General features: G+C 46.3%; 1 protein-coding gene across 1 annotated transcript in view; it reads left to right on the top strand.

The window, feature by feature from the left end:
• Nucleotides 1–14,972: 14,972 nt before the first annotated feature.
• LOC107111079 (guanylate cyclase soluble subunit beta-2-like) overlaps nt 14,973–18,106 on the top strand; it is a 60,140-nt gene continuing 57,006 nt past the window's right edge. The window contains exon 1 of the mRNA XM_015411997.1: nt 14,973–15,020. Within this exon, the coding sequence (XP_015267483.1) occupies nt 15,018–15,020 (3 nt within the window). The 5' untranslated portion in view covers nt 14,973–15,017. The remainder of the gene's footprint in view (nt 15,021–18,106) is intronic.

The raw sequence follows: 18,106 nt of genomic DNA on the forward strand, positions 1-18,106 counted from the left end.
CCCCTCATCAGTTGAGAACAGCCCAATGAGTACAGTTGGGCCCAAGCTCATCAGGGCCTGGGAGCTAAATGGGATCAGCCATGGTCAGTACTTGGATGGAAGACCACCAAGGAACAGTGGGGTTCCTACATAGAGGAAGGGAATGGCAAATTACCTATGCTCATATCTTGCTTTGAATAGCCATGGAAGGGGTTACCAACAGCTGGTTGTGACTTGATGGCAACTTTTCCTTCATAATTTAAAGCCTTTAGCTATGGTAGTTTGTTTAGTTTGCACATAAACCTCACACTGTCCCCATGCCACCCATGCAGTGAAAGGGGTAGGCTGTAATTCAAGTGGGAAATCCACAGATATCCGTGATCTTCCCCCATATAAGCAGAAGAGCCCTCTGTCTTTCGTGTGTGTGTGTGCGTGTGTGTCTGATTCACATGGAGAACTTTTATTTAACTCAACCACTTCTTGGTGTAGTGGTTAAGAGCTGTGGACTCGAATATGGAGAACTGGGCTTGATTCCCTCCCTGAGTCCCTCCCTAAGCCCGGGGTGGTGGCCTTGGACTCGTAGGGGCAAATTCCACCTCTCGCGAGTGATCACACACAAGAGGCCATTCTGGCTCCCCCAGCTCTCCTTCGGGGCGCCTTAAAAAGTTATGGCCGCCACCACTGTTCTTGGCGGCAGCTGCAACACCTGCAGGGGGGCGGGGCGAAACGTTCTCCCTCCTCCTTGAGCCCCAGGGTGGTGGCCTTGGACTCATAGGGGTAAATTCCACCTGTCGCATGTGATGTCTGAGCGGCGTTGCTGCTCGGACATCACACGCAAGAGGTAATTCGGGCTACCCCAGCTCTCCTTCGGGGCTCCTTAAAAAGTTATGGCCACTGCCCCTGTTCGCGGTGGCAGCTGCGATGCCCGCAGGGGGGTGAAATGTTCTCCCTTTCCCCTGAGCCCCGGGGTGGTGGCCTTGGACTTGTAGGAGCAAATTCCACCTCTCATGTGTGACCTCTCGCGAGAGGTGGAATTTGCCCCTACGAGTCCAAGGCCACCGCCCCGGATCTCAGAGGAAAGGGAGAACATTTCACCCCCCTGCGGGCATCGCAGCTGCCACCGCGAACAGGGGCAGTGGCCATAACTTTTTAAGGAGCCCAAAGGAAAGCTAGGGGAGCCAGAATGACCTCTCATGTGTGATGTCCAATTGGCGTTGCCGCTTGGACATCACACGCGAGAGGTCATTCTGGCTCCCCTAGCTTTCCTTTGGGCTCCTTAAAAAGTTATGGCCACCACCGCTGTTCTCGGCGCAGCTGCGACGCCCGCAGGGGGGGGGGCGAAACATTCTCCCTCCTCCCTGAGCCCCGGGGTGGTGCCCTCGGACTTGTAGGGGCAAATTTCACCTCTCGCGTGTGATGCCACTCGGACATCACACGTGAGAGGTCATTCTGGATCCCCCAGCTCTCGTTAGGGGCTCTTTAAAAAGTTATGGCCAAGTTTGAAGAACATTGGCATACAATTTGAATTAACCAAGTTTGGGGGAGATATACAGTGTATGGGGGAGATATACAGTTTGAACCAACCAAGTTTGAAGAACATTGGACCTGGGGGTCTAATTCTACGGGCCCCCAAACAGGTTGCCCCTATCCCCTCCATTGTTCTCTATGGTGTGAAAAAAGTAACTTTTCCCCCACCATAGAAAACAATGGAGGGGATGGGGGCAACCTGTTTGGGGGCCCATAGAATTGGACCCCCTGGTTCAATGTTCCTTAAACATGGCGGGTATCTTGGGGAGAGGCTCCAGCAGCTACCCTGCAATTTTGGAGCCTCTCCCTCAAACCCCCTCCCCTCCAGCCCCCAGCATATACCCTATGTTTTCTCCATTGACTTCAATGGCCTATAGGATATAGTGGGGCTGAAATTGACATTTGGCTGGCCCAAAGACTCACCAATGGATTCGGCCTGCAGCAGCCTGAAAGGGGCAGCTTTCAGATGAACCGAATGCACATCCCTCCAGCAGCCGGCTTGCTCGGTCTCCCCAAGCAAACCAAGGGAAGGGAAGGTGGCAGAGGCAGCTAGAGACATTGAGCCTCACCTCCACAAGTAATGAGCACTCAAGCCCCGCCCCCAGCAGCCCTCAGGCCGGAGTACCTGGAGCAGTCTTGGGAGGCGGATTGGCAAAAAGCAAAACCAAAAGCGCAGGAACTCGAGAGAACTCCCGGAATGGATCCGGTTCCTCTTCCACAGCCCAAAATGCGACCCACGAACCCTGAGCTTGCTTTTTCTCATTTGCGAGTCTGGCCTCTGCACTCCTTTAACGAGGCAGCCCTGAAGCTTGGGGCGGCGGGAGTTTCTTTGCACGTAGCTTGTGCGGCTTGCTGAGTGCCTCTTCTGCTTGCCCACCTCTCGCCTCTGCACCTCATCTTCTGCCAGGCATGGAGGAGCCCAGCTCGCCCAGGCTGCATTGTGCAGGGGGTTGGACTAGATGACCCTTCCCACTCTATGAGTCTATGATTCTATAATTCACCCAGGTTGGCTGTGGGCACGCCAGCACCTCTGTCAGGCAGAAGCGCCTGAGATCCTCCCCCTCCCCTTTTCCTTCGCCCGACTTGGGGGCGAAGGGAAGGGAGAGGGGGGAAAGAATGGATCCCAGGTGCTTCTGCCTGTCAGAGGGGCTGGTGCACACTTCCGGTGATGTCAGGGTGTGTGGCATATGCTAATAAGTTATGCTAATGAGCTCCTGCAGCTCTTTTTCTATGAAATGACCCCTGTTTACTACCATAGCTAAAGGGAAAAAATACTTAAAACAATAATATGAAACCTAAACCTAGCAACAGTGAGAAATATTCTAGTTGAAAAAATTGTGGGAGAATTGAACAGCTGTTGCAGGCAGTGTTCCCTCTAAGATGAGTTAGTGTGAGCTAGCTCACAGTTTTTCAGCCTTCAGCTCACACATTTTTGACTTAGCTCAGGAAGGATGGCTCTAGAGCAAACTAGAAGAAGAGATTGGATTTATACCCTGCCCGTCACTACTCGAAGGCGTCTCAGAGTGGTTTACAATCTCCTTTCCCTCCCCTGTGAGGTAGGTGAGGCTGAGAGAGCTGTCTTGAGAACTGCCTTTAAGAGAACAGCTCTGAAAGAACTTGTGACTGATCCAAGGTCACACCAGCAGCTGCATGAGGAGGAGTAGGGAATCAAACCCGGTTCTCCCAGATTAGTGTCCGTACTCCTAACCACTGCACCAAAGTGGCTGTCAACATCTATGCAGTAGCCAAATCGCTCGCTCACAACTTTAATGCCAGTAGCTCACAAGGTAGAATGTTTGCTCACAAGACTCCACAGCTTAGAGTGAGCATTGGTTGCAGGTAGCCCTGAAGAAAAGCAACATGGGAAGCAACAACCCTGGATCAATTGTCTTTGTGGAGTCTTGCCCAAATATTTTTTTTGGGGAGGGGGATTTTTGTGTGGTAAATCAGCTTTCAATTAGTGTGATTCTTCTGCATGCTTAACCCAGAGCAGAGAATGTATTAAAATAGGGAGAGGGGCAACTTTTGAAATTAAAACCAGCAGACCTTATTATTATAGCTGCTTTCATGTATCTGGTGTGCTGTAGTGGTTGGTCTGTCAGATTAAGATCTGGGAGACCCCAGTTCAAATCCCCACTCGGCTAAGAAGCATAGTCACACTCTCTCAGCCTAACTTGCCTCACAGAGCTGTTGTGAAAATAAAATGGAGGAAAGAACAATGTAAGCTACTGTGGGGTCCCACTGGGGAGAAAGGCACGTGTAAATGGATTAAATATAATGTGGACAACCATACTGAGTGGCAATTAGCAGGCCCTTGTGGTAAACAGGAAAGGCAGTTTCCTCCTGAGCATTTCACTGAAAGGAAGAGAAAGGGCTGTTGATGTGAACAGCTGTCTCCAGATATCTAAAAGCAAAGTATTTATTTCTATGGTCTTAATTGTCGGAACCTACCTATTTATGCAGTTCTTCAGTTATTGGTGATTTGCAGGTGGGGTAGGAGGGGGTCATTGTCCAATGGCATATATCTGTTCCTTTGGGTCATCTGTATTTTGAGGAGGGCTGCCAACTCCATATTGGGAAATTCCTGGATATTTGGGGTGGAGCCTTGAGATGGTAAGATTTGGAGAGGGGAGGGACTTCAGTAGTGTTATAATGCCACACAGCAGCCATTTTCTCCAGGGGAACGGATTCCTGTCACCTGGAGGTCCGTTGCAATTCTCAGAGATCTTCAGGCCCCACTTGGAGGATGCAACAAAGAATTATGCCATGAAGACTGACTAATTATACATTCGTATCATATTGTAATTAATAAATGCAAGTTATAGAACAATATTTGTGTGCATTGATTATTAATACTTATGCAATGCGAAGACTGAAAGTTCCAATACAAATTTGTAAAGACATTTAAACAGATATCTGGCAGCCAGTCATAGTAAAGTGCAAAAGGTGCTATTTCAACATTCAGTTTAAGTGTCCTATTTTCAGAGAAATTGTAGAAATTCCATGTGAATCCAGCTGAAAACTCTGTTTCAGGTATCCTCTTCCATCAAAGCCAGTATCGCTTAAGAATCCATTCATTCAAAATTTGCTCCATTGGTTTCAAAAAGGACTGGTGCAAGCAACCCCAATTTTGAGTCAGCTAATTTACAGTGACTTTGGCTATAGTATAAGCAATTAAGTAGACCTATGTACTCAGTCTGACTGGAGGAATGTACTATCTATTCATCCCTTATATTTTCCCTTCAGGGAGACATACATGATTCTTTCCTCATCTGTCCTGTCCTCACAACAACAACCCTGTGAGTAGGTGAAGCTGAGAGTGAGACTGGCTAAAGGTCACTTACAACCTAAGGTCTGACAGTCAACATGGGATGTTTATTTCAAGAGTTGATAAGTGGAAATGGATAAGAACTGTAATTACTACACGCTCAGATATAGCAATCTATGTGAAACGGGTATTTGTTATTGCGTAAAATCCGTTGTGTGTGAGTGAAAATATAAGAGATTTTTCTAGAGAATCACTACTATTATAGCAAACAATTTCATATATATATATTTATTTTCATCATTTTTGGAACAGGTGTTTTGATTGGACTTCAACCTCCAAGTGGGGCCTGGAAATCTCTCAGAATTTCAACTGATCTCCAGAGAAAATCTCCCTGGAGAAAATGGCTGCTTTGGTGGGTGGATTGTGTGCCATTATAGCATAACAAGACGGGGACCCGCGATACTCGCGGGGGGGGGAGAGGAGCTCCGTCTCATCCATCCCCCCCCTCCGCTCGATCTCCCCAAGGAGGCGGTGGTGGCGGAGAGGCCGGTCCTTCCCCCCCCTTGCCGGGCTCGGCGGCGGTGGCAGCGGCAGCGAGGTCGGTCCTCCCCCCGCCCGCCCGGCTCCGAGGCGTCGGCGGAGAGGCCAGTCCTTCCCCCCCCTTTTCCGGGCTCGGCGGCGGCGAGGCTGGTCCTCTCCCCCTTTGCGGCCTCGGTGGCGGCAGTGGAGAGACCGGTCCTTCCCCCCCTTTTGTCAACTTTTAGCATTTTTGTGCACATCTTTCCCTTCCCATATCCCAATTTTTAAATTTTTTTTTAGAAGTGCTGCCCTTTAAGTAGTACAGAGCAGTTTATCTTCTATGTTCATTTATTTATGTATGTGTTAGTTACACTTCTGAATGAGTTGCTCCCTGTAAGGATATTGGAGCAACTTGAAGAATGAGAAAGAAATCTCCAGTATGATTTTTTTTCTACTGCTGCAACTTTAAAGGGTAGTTAGATAAATGCCTTTGTCTCTCTGTGTGTCAACAATGAGTAATATGGAGGTGAATATAAGATGTCACACGGGCCAGCTTGAAATTGTCCTGGGAGTTAAAAGTGTCCAATAAAGGCTGAGTGGCTGTCAGTACTCCATCTGAAGGGCTTGTTGGAGCTCATTTGGAGGAAATATTGTCTTCCCACTCTGATATTGGGGGCTGTGGATTGAAATATTTAGACTATGCATTACTTGGACAGTTGGGAGATTTGGGAGCGACTATTACAACTTCACAGAGGGTACTTCCCAGAATAATGTTTAATTAGGTAAAGGTAAAGGTTCCCTTGCTTGAAAGCCAGTCGAGTCCGACTCTAGGGTTGCGGTGCTCATCTCCGTTTCAAAGCCGAAGAGCCAGCGCTGTCCGAAGACGTTTCCGTGGTCATGTGGCCGGCATGACTAAACACCAAAGTGCACAGAACGCTGTTACCTTCCCACTGAAGTGGTACCTATTTACTTGCAATTTCCTGCTTTCAAACTGCTAGGTTGGCAGGAGCTGGAACTAGAGATGGGAGCTCACTCCATCATGCGGCACCCAGGTCTCGAACTGCTGAACTACTGACCTTCCACAGCCTGCAGTTCAGCATCTTAACCACTTGAGCCACCGCAGCTCCTAATGTTTAATTACCATCACATAAATACAGGAACAGAAGATGAGTGTGTGGAGAGAGAAAAACAAGATCTGTTTATTTACATCAGTATATATGGATGCCAGCCTCTAGGTGGGACCTGGTGATCCCTGGAATTACAACTTATCTCCAGACTAGAGAGATCAGTTCCCCCGCAGAAAATGGATACTTTGGAGGGTGGACTCCATTGTACCCCACTGATGTCCCTGTCCACCCCAGACTCCACCCCCAAATCTCCAGCAGTTTCCCAACCCGGATCTGACAACTGTAGTCCCCCACCCCCTGCTGGTGGCTGGGGGGACCTGGCAACCCTGTGTGAACCAGAACACTCTACAGAGGTCAAGAAGACAAGACTCTGCCTCACGGAACTTTCAGTCTAAACTCTGACATAAGGCAGACAACAAAGAACAGGAAAATAGGAAAGATTATATATTCATTCCAATTTCACTTGCTTAGCCGGGAAGGAACAGTTTTGCCAAAGGAAGGCTGTGAGAGTTACAGAAATGACAGCATACTCACAGCTGCCTCCTGGACCTGTACTCCTAACAGCTATTTGCCTGAGAGCCAATTCATTGTACAGTTTTCATTGTTAGAATGTCTTTGATTCCCAAGGTGACTGAAAGAAAAAGAACTGTAAAACAATACATATCCGACCACTAAAACATTAGAGTACAACAGCAGACAATAGTTAATCATGATAAAAAGAAAATGAATCAGCCCCAAATCTAAAGCTGTTTTGCATCATGAGGTAAAAGAAACATAATAGAAAATCAGCATTAAAAAATAGTTTGCAAGATATGACAAAAACAGAGCAGGGGCCAGCTAAAACAGGGCAAGTATTTCAGGCAGCTTCCATCCCTGTGCTGTCAAAAGCTTGACAAAGTAAATGTGTCTTCCCCTCTTTTCCTGTTTTCACGCCTCTTAAGGCTTCTGGGCACATGTCATTGCTTAAATCATACATCAAAGCACAGAGCCAAGACCATTAAAGTTGGACACTGAGGCCAGGAAATCTTCCTTTTGCATTTGAATTGACCTAAGATGGGGCCTCAATGGACTCTTAATGAAGGATGGTGTGTGTGTGTGTTTGTTGTATTTTTGAATATTCACTGTTGTAACTCTTAGTTTAAATATTAGCATAAAATAGTCATTTAGTTGTACGTAGACTACAGGTTAAGTTTGAAAGCTAATTGCTAACCCTGAATTTTATTGTGGATATGGTTAAATAAAATTTAAATAAAAGTATTATATCACAAACAAAAAAACCGATCTGGGGTTTTGTCCTTAAATATGAGCAGGGAATCAGAAATGTATTTTGTAATATGCATTTTGTTTACATTCAGAGAAGAAAGCAGGTTTGTGGGGGCAACCTTGGAAACCAAATGAGGCAAGTGATGCATACTCAGATGAGACTCCAAAAGCACACTCATGTGGCTCAGCAGTAACTAGAGTTGCCAATTCTGGGTAGAGAAACTCCTGGAGATTTGGGGGTGGGGCCTAGGGTTGCCAAATATGTTTTGGCCGGGAGCGGGGGGCTCCTGGCCGGCGTCTGGAACGTGCGCGTCACCCGGAAGTGACGTTGCACGCTGGGGGCGGGGCCACGCCATTTGAGGGGAAAACAAAGAGTTTTCCCCTCAAATGGCATGGCCCCGCCCCCAGCGTGCGACGTCACTTCCGGGTGACGCGCCTGCGGGGGTGGGGTTTCCCCCGGGCCCCGATTCTGCAAGAGCGGAAAGCGGGGCTCGAAAGCGGGGGGAAATCCGCCCCCGGGGGCATTTGGCAGCCCTAGTGGGGCCTGGGGAAGAGAGAGTATAATCCCATGGAGTCCACCGCCCTCCAAAGCAGCCAGTTTCCCCAGGGGAACTGATCTCTGTAGTCTGGAGGTCTAATTCTGGGGGGTCTCCAGGCCCCACCTGGAGGCTGGCAACCCTGTCTACCTCCATTAGTTTTGTCAGGGCTGTTTCTGTGATGGAACTCACAAGTACTGAATGCCAGTGCCCTTTTTTTCAGGGCTCTCCCAAGTCCTGAGGGAGGAACTGGTGGCAATCAGCGCAACCTTATATATGAGTACTGGCATTTTAAAAAAATAAAGCACTGGGTCTTATTTGTTTTGTTGGTGTGACTAGGCAATCAGTCTGGCAGTCAAGTTGGGTGTTTGGTTCATAAGGAATCCCTTAATGACTGTGTCTAACTTTTCCTGTTTATAATGCAGACTGATATAAAAACAAGGTTTAATCCTAACAAAATGAAATGAAATGCGATATACACTTATACAAGGAAAACTGTCTGTTGTGCCATGAATAGCTCTCATGATACTGCCCGCCTCTAGGAAATGGTGATAGTGTGGCAGATCCTCCTTGTGCAGTGCTCTCCCTATGTGCATCGGAGCCTCTGGAGAAGCATAAATGCAGGGTGTGTTTATTGCACAGTCTTTCTGAAACAGTGCGGCGGGAGCAACACAGTTTCTAAAAAGGCCTTAACAGTTTTAAAATGGTGGTGATGATTTTCTGTCTCCCACATTTTTCCTCCACTCTTCCTCCAAGGAGCTGAAGGTAGCACATCTGGTTTACCCTTCACACAAACACATGAACCAGACTCTTGGTCTATCAAGCATTGTCTACTCAGACTGGCAGTGGCTCTCCAGGGTCTCAGGCTGATGGCTTTTGCATCACCTACTGCCTGGTCCTTCCTGCACTTTATATTCACCACAACCCTGTGAAGGATGTTGAGTTGATAGAGTGAGTGGTCCACAGTCACCCAGAGTACGTCCTGGCTGAGAAGGAATTTGGCCCTGGTCTTCCCTGGATTTAAACAGACATTCCAGTCATTTCTGCACACCGATTCTCTAATTGTTGCCAAAGTGCATGCATTTATTTTTCAATTGTGCTGACACTTTGGGCTGCATCTGAAGAGCAAAATGTTAATTTACCTGTGTACTGGTATCCAAGCTCGCCTCCCTTCTGAAAGCAGCTCCTCATGTGTCAAAGTGAAAAGCTGCTCCCCAAAAGTTTTGGGAAAAAATTCTGACACGGGTCAGTGAGCCATGAGGAAAATCCTGGTGCATCCATGGAAGCATTTGCTAAAACACAAGGGACCTGCATTCCTTAGGAGCACTTTAAATCAACACGTGTAACTAAGGAATGAAGGCAGCAGGGATCCATGCAAAGTTCAGCACAGAACAAAGTCACACCATTGCTTCATCATGCATTCAGCTCTCAATTCAAGTTACATTTGTGTGCTATCAAATTGCTTCTGAGTTATGGTAGCCCTATGAATTAATGACCTACAAGTTCTATCATTATCAGCCTTGCTCAGGTCTTGCAAACTATGGGCCATGGCATCCTTGACTGCGTCCATCCATCTCATGTTGGGTCTTCCTCTTTTCTTGCCGCCTTCAATGTTTCCTAGCATTATTGTCTTTTTCAGTCTTCTCATTACGTGACCAAAGAATGATAGCCTCAGTTTCAGCTTCTAGGAAGAATTATCTTGGTCTTGGTCATGAGTGATGCATCCCTACACTTAAGGATCTTTTCTAGCTCCTTCATGGCTGCCCTTCCCAGTCTCAATCTCCTTCGGATTTACTGAATGACGTTTCTGTCTGTTTGGTATCACATAAAATCTCAGCTGTTGTGAGCAGGATACCCAGTGATCCACTATGGAGCAGTTTCCTTTTAGAGCATCTTAAGTTGTACATACGACAAAGGTAGTTAAAGAATAGTAGAAAAAAAGGATTTGCTCCCCTTTTTCATGGTGAGGAGTTGGGAAGCTAAGCTAGAGACCTCCAAATGATTGGCATGTATTCTGAATTAGTTGATCTGGAGTAAAAAGTTATCACCTGTTGTCTATGTTCTACAATGCAATCCTAAACAGAGCTGCACTCTCCTAATTCCATTGAAATCTGTGATCTTAGAAGGCTGTATATCCGTTAAGGATTGCACTGCTAACCAATCAAAGCTATAGATTCTAATTAATTCTAGAAGATTAACTGAAATGTGCAAATAAGTATGCTTTGTATTACTACAACAGTATCTTAAATCCTTACGAATTTTAAAATCAAAATCTTTATCTAGATATTAAAATATAATAGCCTACTAGTAAAGATGGAGCTGCGGTGGCTCAAGTGGTTAAGACGCTGAACTGCAGGTTGTGGAAGGTCAGTAGTTCAGCAGTTCAAGACCCGAGTTGCCGCATGATGGAGTGAGCTCCCGTCTCTAGTTCCAGCTCCTGCCAACCTAGCAGTTCAAAAGCAAGAAATTGCAAGTAGATAAATAGGTACCACTTTGGTGGGAAGGTAACAGCGTTCCGTGCGCCTTGGTGTTTAGTCATGCCGGCCACATGACCACGGAAACGTCTTCAGACAGCGCTGGCTCTTCGGCTTTGAAACGGAGATGAGAACTGCAACCCTAGAGTCAGATTCGACTGGCTTTCGAGCAAGGGAACCTTTACCTTTTTAAAGATGACAGGGTTCAACGTTTTAGAATTTGAGATCACAAAACTTTAATATGTTTTAACATATGCATAAGAACATTAAAATTCTCATATGATCTGAACAGAATTTAAACTAATACCAGAAAACTGTACCTTTCATTGTAACATTAAAAGCAAAACAAAACTTGGAATGTAAGTATTTTGCTAAAAATATGCTGCATCTAACATTTGAAAGGAATGCCCTCTAGTGGTAAAACTGTGGACATTCTTAATCTCTAAACTGCAGACATTATTACATTAATGTACCTTATTAATATGGTTCTCCACTACGAAAGATCTATTTATTTCAAAAACATTGAAGATAGTCTAAAATTATTCCAAATTTATTTACCAAAAATTCTTGTTATAGAGGCTCTGATCCCATGATACTGCAAACAGCAGTAAAGCAAAGCATTCCACAAATTGTGCTTGAATCCTGAGTTCTCAGATGGTCTCAGAAAATATCCCTGCAAACCTGAGATACGTGCAGTCTGTGCCTCCTTCAGTCATGAATAGTGTCATATGTGAGATCCTGGGACTGATATTTCCATGACATTTCAGGCATAAGTACTGCAGTCATGCCCATAATTGTGTGTGTTTGCATTGCACATTATGTCTTTTGGTTGGCATGTCACTGCCTGCTCAATGTCCAGTTGACTTGTGGACTGGCAATCACAAGCATACAGCCTCCTGAAAATATGGCAAAATGTATCATGTAGTATAATAGACAGTGGTGTAATATAATTAAAATGAAATACTAGGAAAGATTCTGAACCATTACAATGACTGGATGCGCATGCAAGTGTCAGCTGTTTTGCTATTATTTTTGCTGTTTAGCTCTCTCTTAAACCATGTAACGAACCACTTTAGTTTATGTGTCAGATACAGTCACTAAAATTTGTGTGTAAATGCACTTTCACTTAATGCAGAGACCTAGAAATTACAGAGTCCACCCCCAATTTGGATAACCTTTTACAGACATAAAAGATGTAAGGCACGGCATTAATCTCAACTGCCACACCATACCTACTGCTATATATAATTTTTCCTATTGCAAATGCCATTTATGTCAAGGACATTCTAGCTTTAATCATGATAAGCCAATTCTCACTCCTGCATCATGTTTACATATTTGGGTAACAAAATAATTAAGAGTGACAGCAACAGAAAGAAAAAAAAATTCTGGGGAAAAGAACTTTGATGCCTAATGAATCCTTTGAAGTATGATTATAGGGATATATGGAATGTGAGATTCATGTCTTGATTTTTTAAAAGCTTGAATTGGAAATATGAGGAAAATATCCACAGACAAATTAGGGTGTTTCTTAAATTAAGGTTTGTAAGAACCTTGTGTATTTTTTTTAAAAAAAGAACAATCTTCTCTGCCAGATTATTATTGAAATGAAAAGCAATATTAAGAAAAATCCATCTCAGTGGGGTGTTTGTTTTTTTAAAGCATGGCACATTTTATATTATCTGTCAAAGAGAAGGAGGAAGACAAAACATGAACCACACAGTAAAATATGAAATCTAAAGCCCAAGTTGTGGGTTAACTTGCATATTAATTTGTGCAGTGATTTCTAATCACAAGGATCACTATCATTCTTCTGCTTATATAAATGTAATGCCGTGCCTTTTCAGTTACTAAACTCTATGCTTGCTGCTACAGAAAATTAGTGGGATTTTGATGCAATTGGAAGACTATAAAAAGAATGTAGAAATTATCACAAAAACTGGCCCAAGCACCAAGATTCCATTGAGCCCTAACCCAGATCAAGATGGTTTAAAAAGACAATTCAGAGCATTCTTACCCATGGTCAAATCCTAGCCCACTGTTCCTTCCCTTGCCCATAATCTGGGTCCAGTTTTAAAGCACCGAGAAAGAACCTTTTCTGTCTTTCAGACCTGGTACCTGGGGCCAGTTGCTGAACTCATTGCCACGACTGATAGCCAAGGCTGATTAGATTCCAGCACCCCATGCTATTTTAACAACTGGGGGTAAGAATCAGGGATAGAGAGATAAACGTCAAACAGTGGGTTATGTGAAAAGACTGAGTTTCACTCCAGGCATGAAAAGGGATTTTGTTCCCACTGTCATCTTATTATTATATCTTTGATAACCCTAACCCTAACCCTAACCCACCAATTTGTTTCCTGCGTCCCACTTGTTTTTTAGAATCATGAAGGTAAAACCTAAAGTGTTTTCAATAGAACAGAGGGAAAGGGGGAGTTTTAGGTTAAACTGTACCATCTCCCAGATTAGGAAATCACTGATCTCATCCCAGAAAGGCATGCACCCTTGGTTTGGCCCTAGACACTGACTTGCTTTTGGCTCTGGCCTTGTACACACTTTTTGTGGCTGCCTAGGGAACAAATCCTGTCATTTCTTTGGAAACTGAAACCAGAAATCCTCTTATCCCCAAAGCCAAGAGCCGGTCCACCTTGGGACTCTGGCCTAATGGAAGCATAACTGAGAACCAGTGGGTTGCAGTGGTTAGGGTGCTAAACTGGGAGAACCAGGTTCAAACCCCACTGATTCTCTTTCATCTTAGCTTCCTTTAGAGGACTGTTGTGAGGATAAAGTAGAGGAGGGGAGGACCATGCATTCCTCTGTGAACTTCTTGGAAGAAGAATGGGAGAAAAAAATGATCGAGGTAAATAGTAATTTAATTTCACAGTAAATTTGTTTATGTCAGTGTTGATGCAGTTGGAAGTTGTAGAAAGGACTTTTTTGGTGTTTCTGAGGTTTGCAATTGGATATGTATCTTATGGGAGAGGAGCAGAATCTTTATCAGAATAAATCCAGAAGTCCCTCATTCAAATCACCCCCCCCCAAATGAACTCATGGCATTGGGTCCAACCAGGGAGGAAACAGGGTATGCCAAAAGCCACACAGGGCAGGGGTTACAGTGATGAGGGGGACTGGGTGAGATCAAGGAGAAAGGCCGGTAGGATTCAATTCATTAGGTAGCCTTCCATAACCTACTGTCTCTTTTCCATCCACACTTGCACAATAGGGTGTATAAATTTTGTTCTGTTGCCAGGATTACTGAAATACTTTGTGTAGCACATCTCAAACACTCCAGAAGTACTAAACAGATTCTTGTAATGAAGCCTTTTATTTTGTTCATGTATCCCACCTGCTTGGAGATATTCACGGGATTATATATTATACAACTGGATGACAAGCTCTGCCTCACTTTTGCAGTCCATACAAACAATGGATCCACATGGAGACAAAAAGCTTAAAAGGATGAATGAATTATTTTGACAAGATGCAGGTATTTTGCTTGGTGGAGAAAACTCTTGTGCATTTGACTCACTTCTTGGAGTCGGCCCTACATGGATGCAATTGCTTAACGGCCACTGAATATCAATGAAGAAAACCTGATCCTCCGAGTCAGTTTGTAAACCGATTGCTTAGACATCTGGCATTTTCCCAAATCTTTTGACCCTTGCACCCAGTTTAAGGAGGAGAAGTGATCCTCATCCTCCCATTCCACTAAAAGCGTTGGGAGGTGAGCTAAGATACTGAGGTGTGCTGAGGTTTGTCTGGACCGGACTTTTCCCTCTGACTGGTGCACAGCTTTCCCTCCAACGGGGAGCTAACGACCCACTGTCAGTTCAGCACCACAGACCCTCGGACAGCGACCTCTGCTTCTCGGCGCCTTTCAACTGCGGCGCCGCTTCCTCGCAGCGCTGCACTCGTGCTGGGCGCAGAGAGAGGCGCTGTTCCCGCGCCGGTGTAACCAGGCTCTTTGGGTCAGATTCTCGGCGGTGAAATGCGACTCCGTGGCAGACCGATGTCATCTTGCAGCGGGCAAGAGAGCCCAGCCATGTAACCGCAGCGGGGCTCTAAGGTACAGGGAGAATGTGGGCTGTAAACGCACCAGCCGGATTTCCAGCTCCCCGGGAAGCTGCCGATTCCTTCATGGTTCCGAAGCCCTCCGCCGTCTGCAGCAGGAGACAGCAGGTCGTCGGATTCCTGTAGATCGCTCGGTGCCTCCAGCAGGGACAGAATATCAGCGAAGAAGACGGACATGTAGGCACTTTCAGCGAGGATCCTGCCCAAACGGAAGAAGACGATGCTGCACGATCCGAGTCTTTGACGTGCCAGAATGGTGAGTAGTAAGGATCTCTCCCCCACCCCCGCTGGCTTCAGGCTTGAATGGCTTTAAAGCGCCGCGGGCTAAAAGGCAAAAAGAGTGGGGAGGGGAGCGAGAGTCCCAACCGATTTTAGAAACGGCGGAGGGTGGGGGTGCAACAGCATAGTTCTGCTGCTCTTCCAGGAGAGAAAGAAAGGGGAAGAATGAAACATCTGGCTTCTCAACCCGTTCGCTGTTTTTTCCAGACTGTTCCTCTGTTGTAGTAAAAGTAAACAAGAGTCTTGTGGGCGCCTTAAAGACTGGCGTGCTTCTTTTCTAGCATAAACTTTGGAGGACTAGACCCCCGTTTGTCAGATGCAAGGGCGGTGTCGTCCTAACTGGTAACGGGACAGCTTTCCGAGTAGCAGCTCCACACATCGGAGTGCTTTACAAAGTCGGCCAAAGGATAGCGCGGCTGATTCAGTTGCATTGGTTTCTGGGCTCTCTAACCTGTAGCTCTTCCACCTTGCTTCAGCGGCCGGGGCAGCCTCCTGTGTCAGATCAGACCAACGACTCCTGCTGTCGATAGGCAGCCACGGGTTCGCCCTTCTAATGTAGGAGACTCAGTGCTGCAGGGAGCAAGACAGTCTGCCCACCAGTAAAAGCCAGGGACAAATGTTTTCTGCTCATCTGAGCAGGCAGTGACCCAGTATTGCCCATGGTCTCCATTGCTTCGAACAGAGCAGGAGCTGTTTGGAAAGGAGAAGGTGGGATTTGGCAAGGGTAGCATTTTGTGTGCCCATCCGGGCTTCATTTTGGTGACTTAGATGAAGCATAGTTCTGCAGAGGGCCAAAAGCCATTAAACCTCACTGCAGAGCATTTACACTGCAATCCTAAGCAGAGTCACAGCCTTCTAAACCTATTGGCGTCAACAGACTTAGACAAATGTAACTCTACTTAGCACTGCTCTGTCAGTGACTTGTGGATGAATCAGGGAGACCTGCCAAAGGGGGGGGCAAGAAATGTTATTTGTTCATTTGCCAAACTTGCTGGTTACTTCAGCGCTCTTTGTCTGTGTCTGTCTGTCTGTCTGTCTGTCTGTCTGTCTGTCTGTCTCTCTCTCTCTCTCTCTCTCTCTCTCTCTCAACACATTTGAAGAAAAGGACAGAATTGTTAGACAAGTCTTTATTGATCAAATTGTTCTGATAAAGTAGGCACTTACCTAGGGGAGTTCATGTCAAAATAAATTGCCTGACTTTTGATTATATTGATTAAGCATTTGTGGGGGGGGGGATACAGAAGTCTGGGATAATTTGGCCACTGAATCTAAATTTAAAAGGAGCCTTGTGAAATCATTTAAAATATTTTTTTTGGTATTTTGTGTGTGTGTGTGTGTGTGTGTGTCCCTTGCCTGGAAATCATGGCAACCTCTGGAGACTCCTACTGGGGCATGGAGGATGTTCACAGAAGTGGCTTGATAACTTGCCTCTGCCTCCCAGCCCTGGTATTCTCTGAAGGTCTCCCTGTCCAAGTACTTTCCAGGGGAGATCAGGCTTGCCTGGGTTATCCAGGTCAGGGCCATTTAATGTGTTTGTTGAATCATCTGGGCTAAAGCCCATTTCTTTAGACGCATGAATGGAAATCTCCAACAGCAGAATTATATACACACAACAGAGGTGACAATTATTAACAATGGTTAAACAGCTGTGAACTGCAGGAGATATTGCTTGGGACATTTCAATGGAAAATATTAATTTTCCATCAGGGTTTATTGGACATTGAGGCCACAGGGGAAAATCCTAGTGGGCCAATGGCGGGGGGCGGGGGGGCGGGGGCACTCTACCCACGGAGGCCACTCCATCCTGGGAGCCACCTCCCATGCTATGGCCAGCCTTTTCCAAAGAGATGGGCAGCCATGAGTCCTCATCCCCATGAGCTGGAGGTGCACTAAAGGAGGCACTTGGCTCAGACGTGCCGGGCCCAGCACAGCAGAGGACATGCATGACCCATCCTTCTCCATGCTGCCAGCCCTGCCCTCTCCATGTCTCAGCCTTGCAGTGGTGAGGGATGCACCTGCCCAGCCTGGCAAGGGAGGGGCTGGGCATGACCTCCCCCCACCCAGCCCTGTGGCTTGGCCAGACACAGGACACTCAGAGCTGGCCCGGCATGCTTTCCCTCCCTCTTTGGGGTGGGGTGGGCAGAGGTGTTAGCCAGCAAGGAGCTTTCTGCTCTCTGTGGACTATGAACTGTGTCTAATGTGTGCCAAGGGACTATGATGCCAGGTGACCAGAGTGAGAGGCCAGCACACACACATCAGATAGTGTGCCCATGGCTTCCAAGAGGTTGCCCTGTTCCAGAGATGTTCCTACCTACACACACACAGCATCATGTTAGCAGCCATTTGCTGGATGTTCAAACTACATTCCTCCATTATGTTTTAAGAAGCTGGCACATCTTCCCCTAACGCACTCTTGTTGCTGAGGGGCACTCATAAAAGGATTTACCCTTAACAAAGGAACTAGCTCGGCAGCCCACCTGGAGAACCGGTTCTGTGGCCTCAAGACAAAAGAGGACAATCAATGCTAGCTGCTGACTCAATCATCATGCTAATCAGGTGTCTTTGGGCTACCAGCTTAATTGCATCAATCATTGTCCAAGCTAAGCCCCTCACTTCCACTGCATAAACTAATAAGAGAGGGGCTGTGTCAAGGGAGGAGTCCAGCAAGCCCTCCCCATGTGATATCCCAGAGGAGGTGGGCCAAGTCATGTGACTAGGACATGTGACCACCTGAAGCCACCCCCAAGGGACATGTGACTAGGACATGTGGCCAGCCTGGCCCAGCCTCCCAAACCCACCTTATAAAAGGGGACAGCCGGCCATGTGCTCTCTCTCTCTACACCCCCTCAATGACCACTATACTCTCTGACTCTCATCCTTGTAGCAATCTGCTACCCATCCTACCCCAGGCTTTTAGTCTGCAGCTAAGGCCTACCTTGTGCTTTCTGCTGGTCAGTCTGCACACTCCATTTTCCTAGTATAATCCCCATTTTTCTAGTATTCCCTTATTTTTCCACTAGCAGTAAAGCCCGTGTGAAAGCAATACAACGGGATCTAGAAAGA

The sequence above is a fragment of the Gekko japonicus genome, unplaced genomic scaffold (genome assembly GCF_001447785.1).
Source record: "Gekko japonicus isolate JY-2015 unplaced genomic scaffold, Gekko_japonicus_V1.1 scaffold825, whole genome shotgun sequence".
Taxonomy (NCBI): domain Eukaryota; kingdom Metazoa; phylum Chordata; class Lepidosauria; order Squamata; family Gekkonidae; genus Gekko; species Gekko japonicus.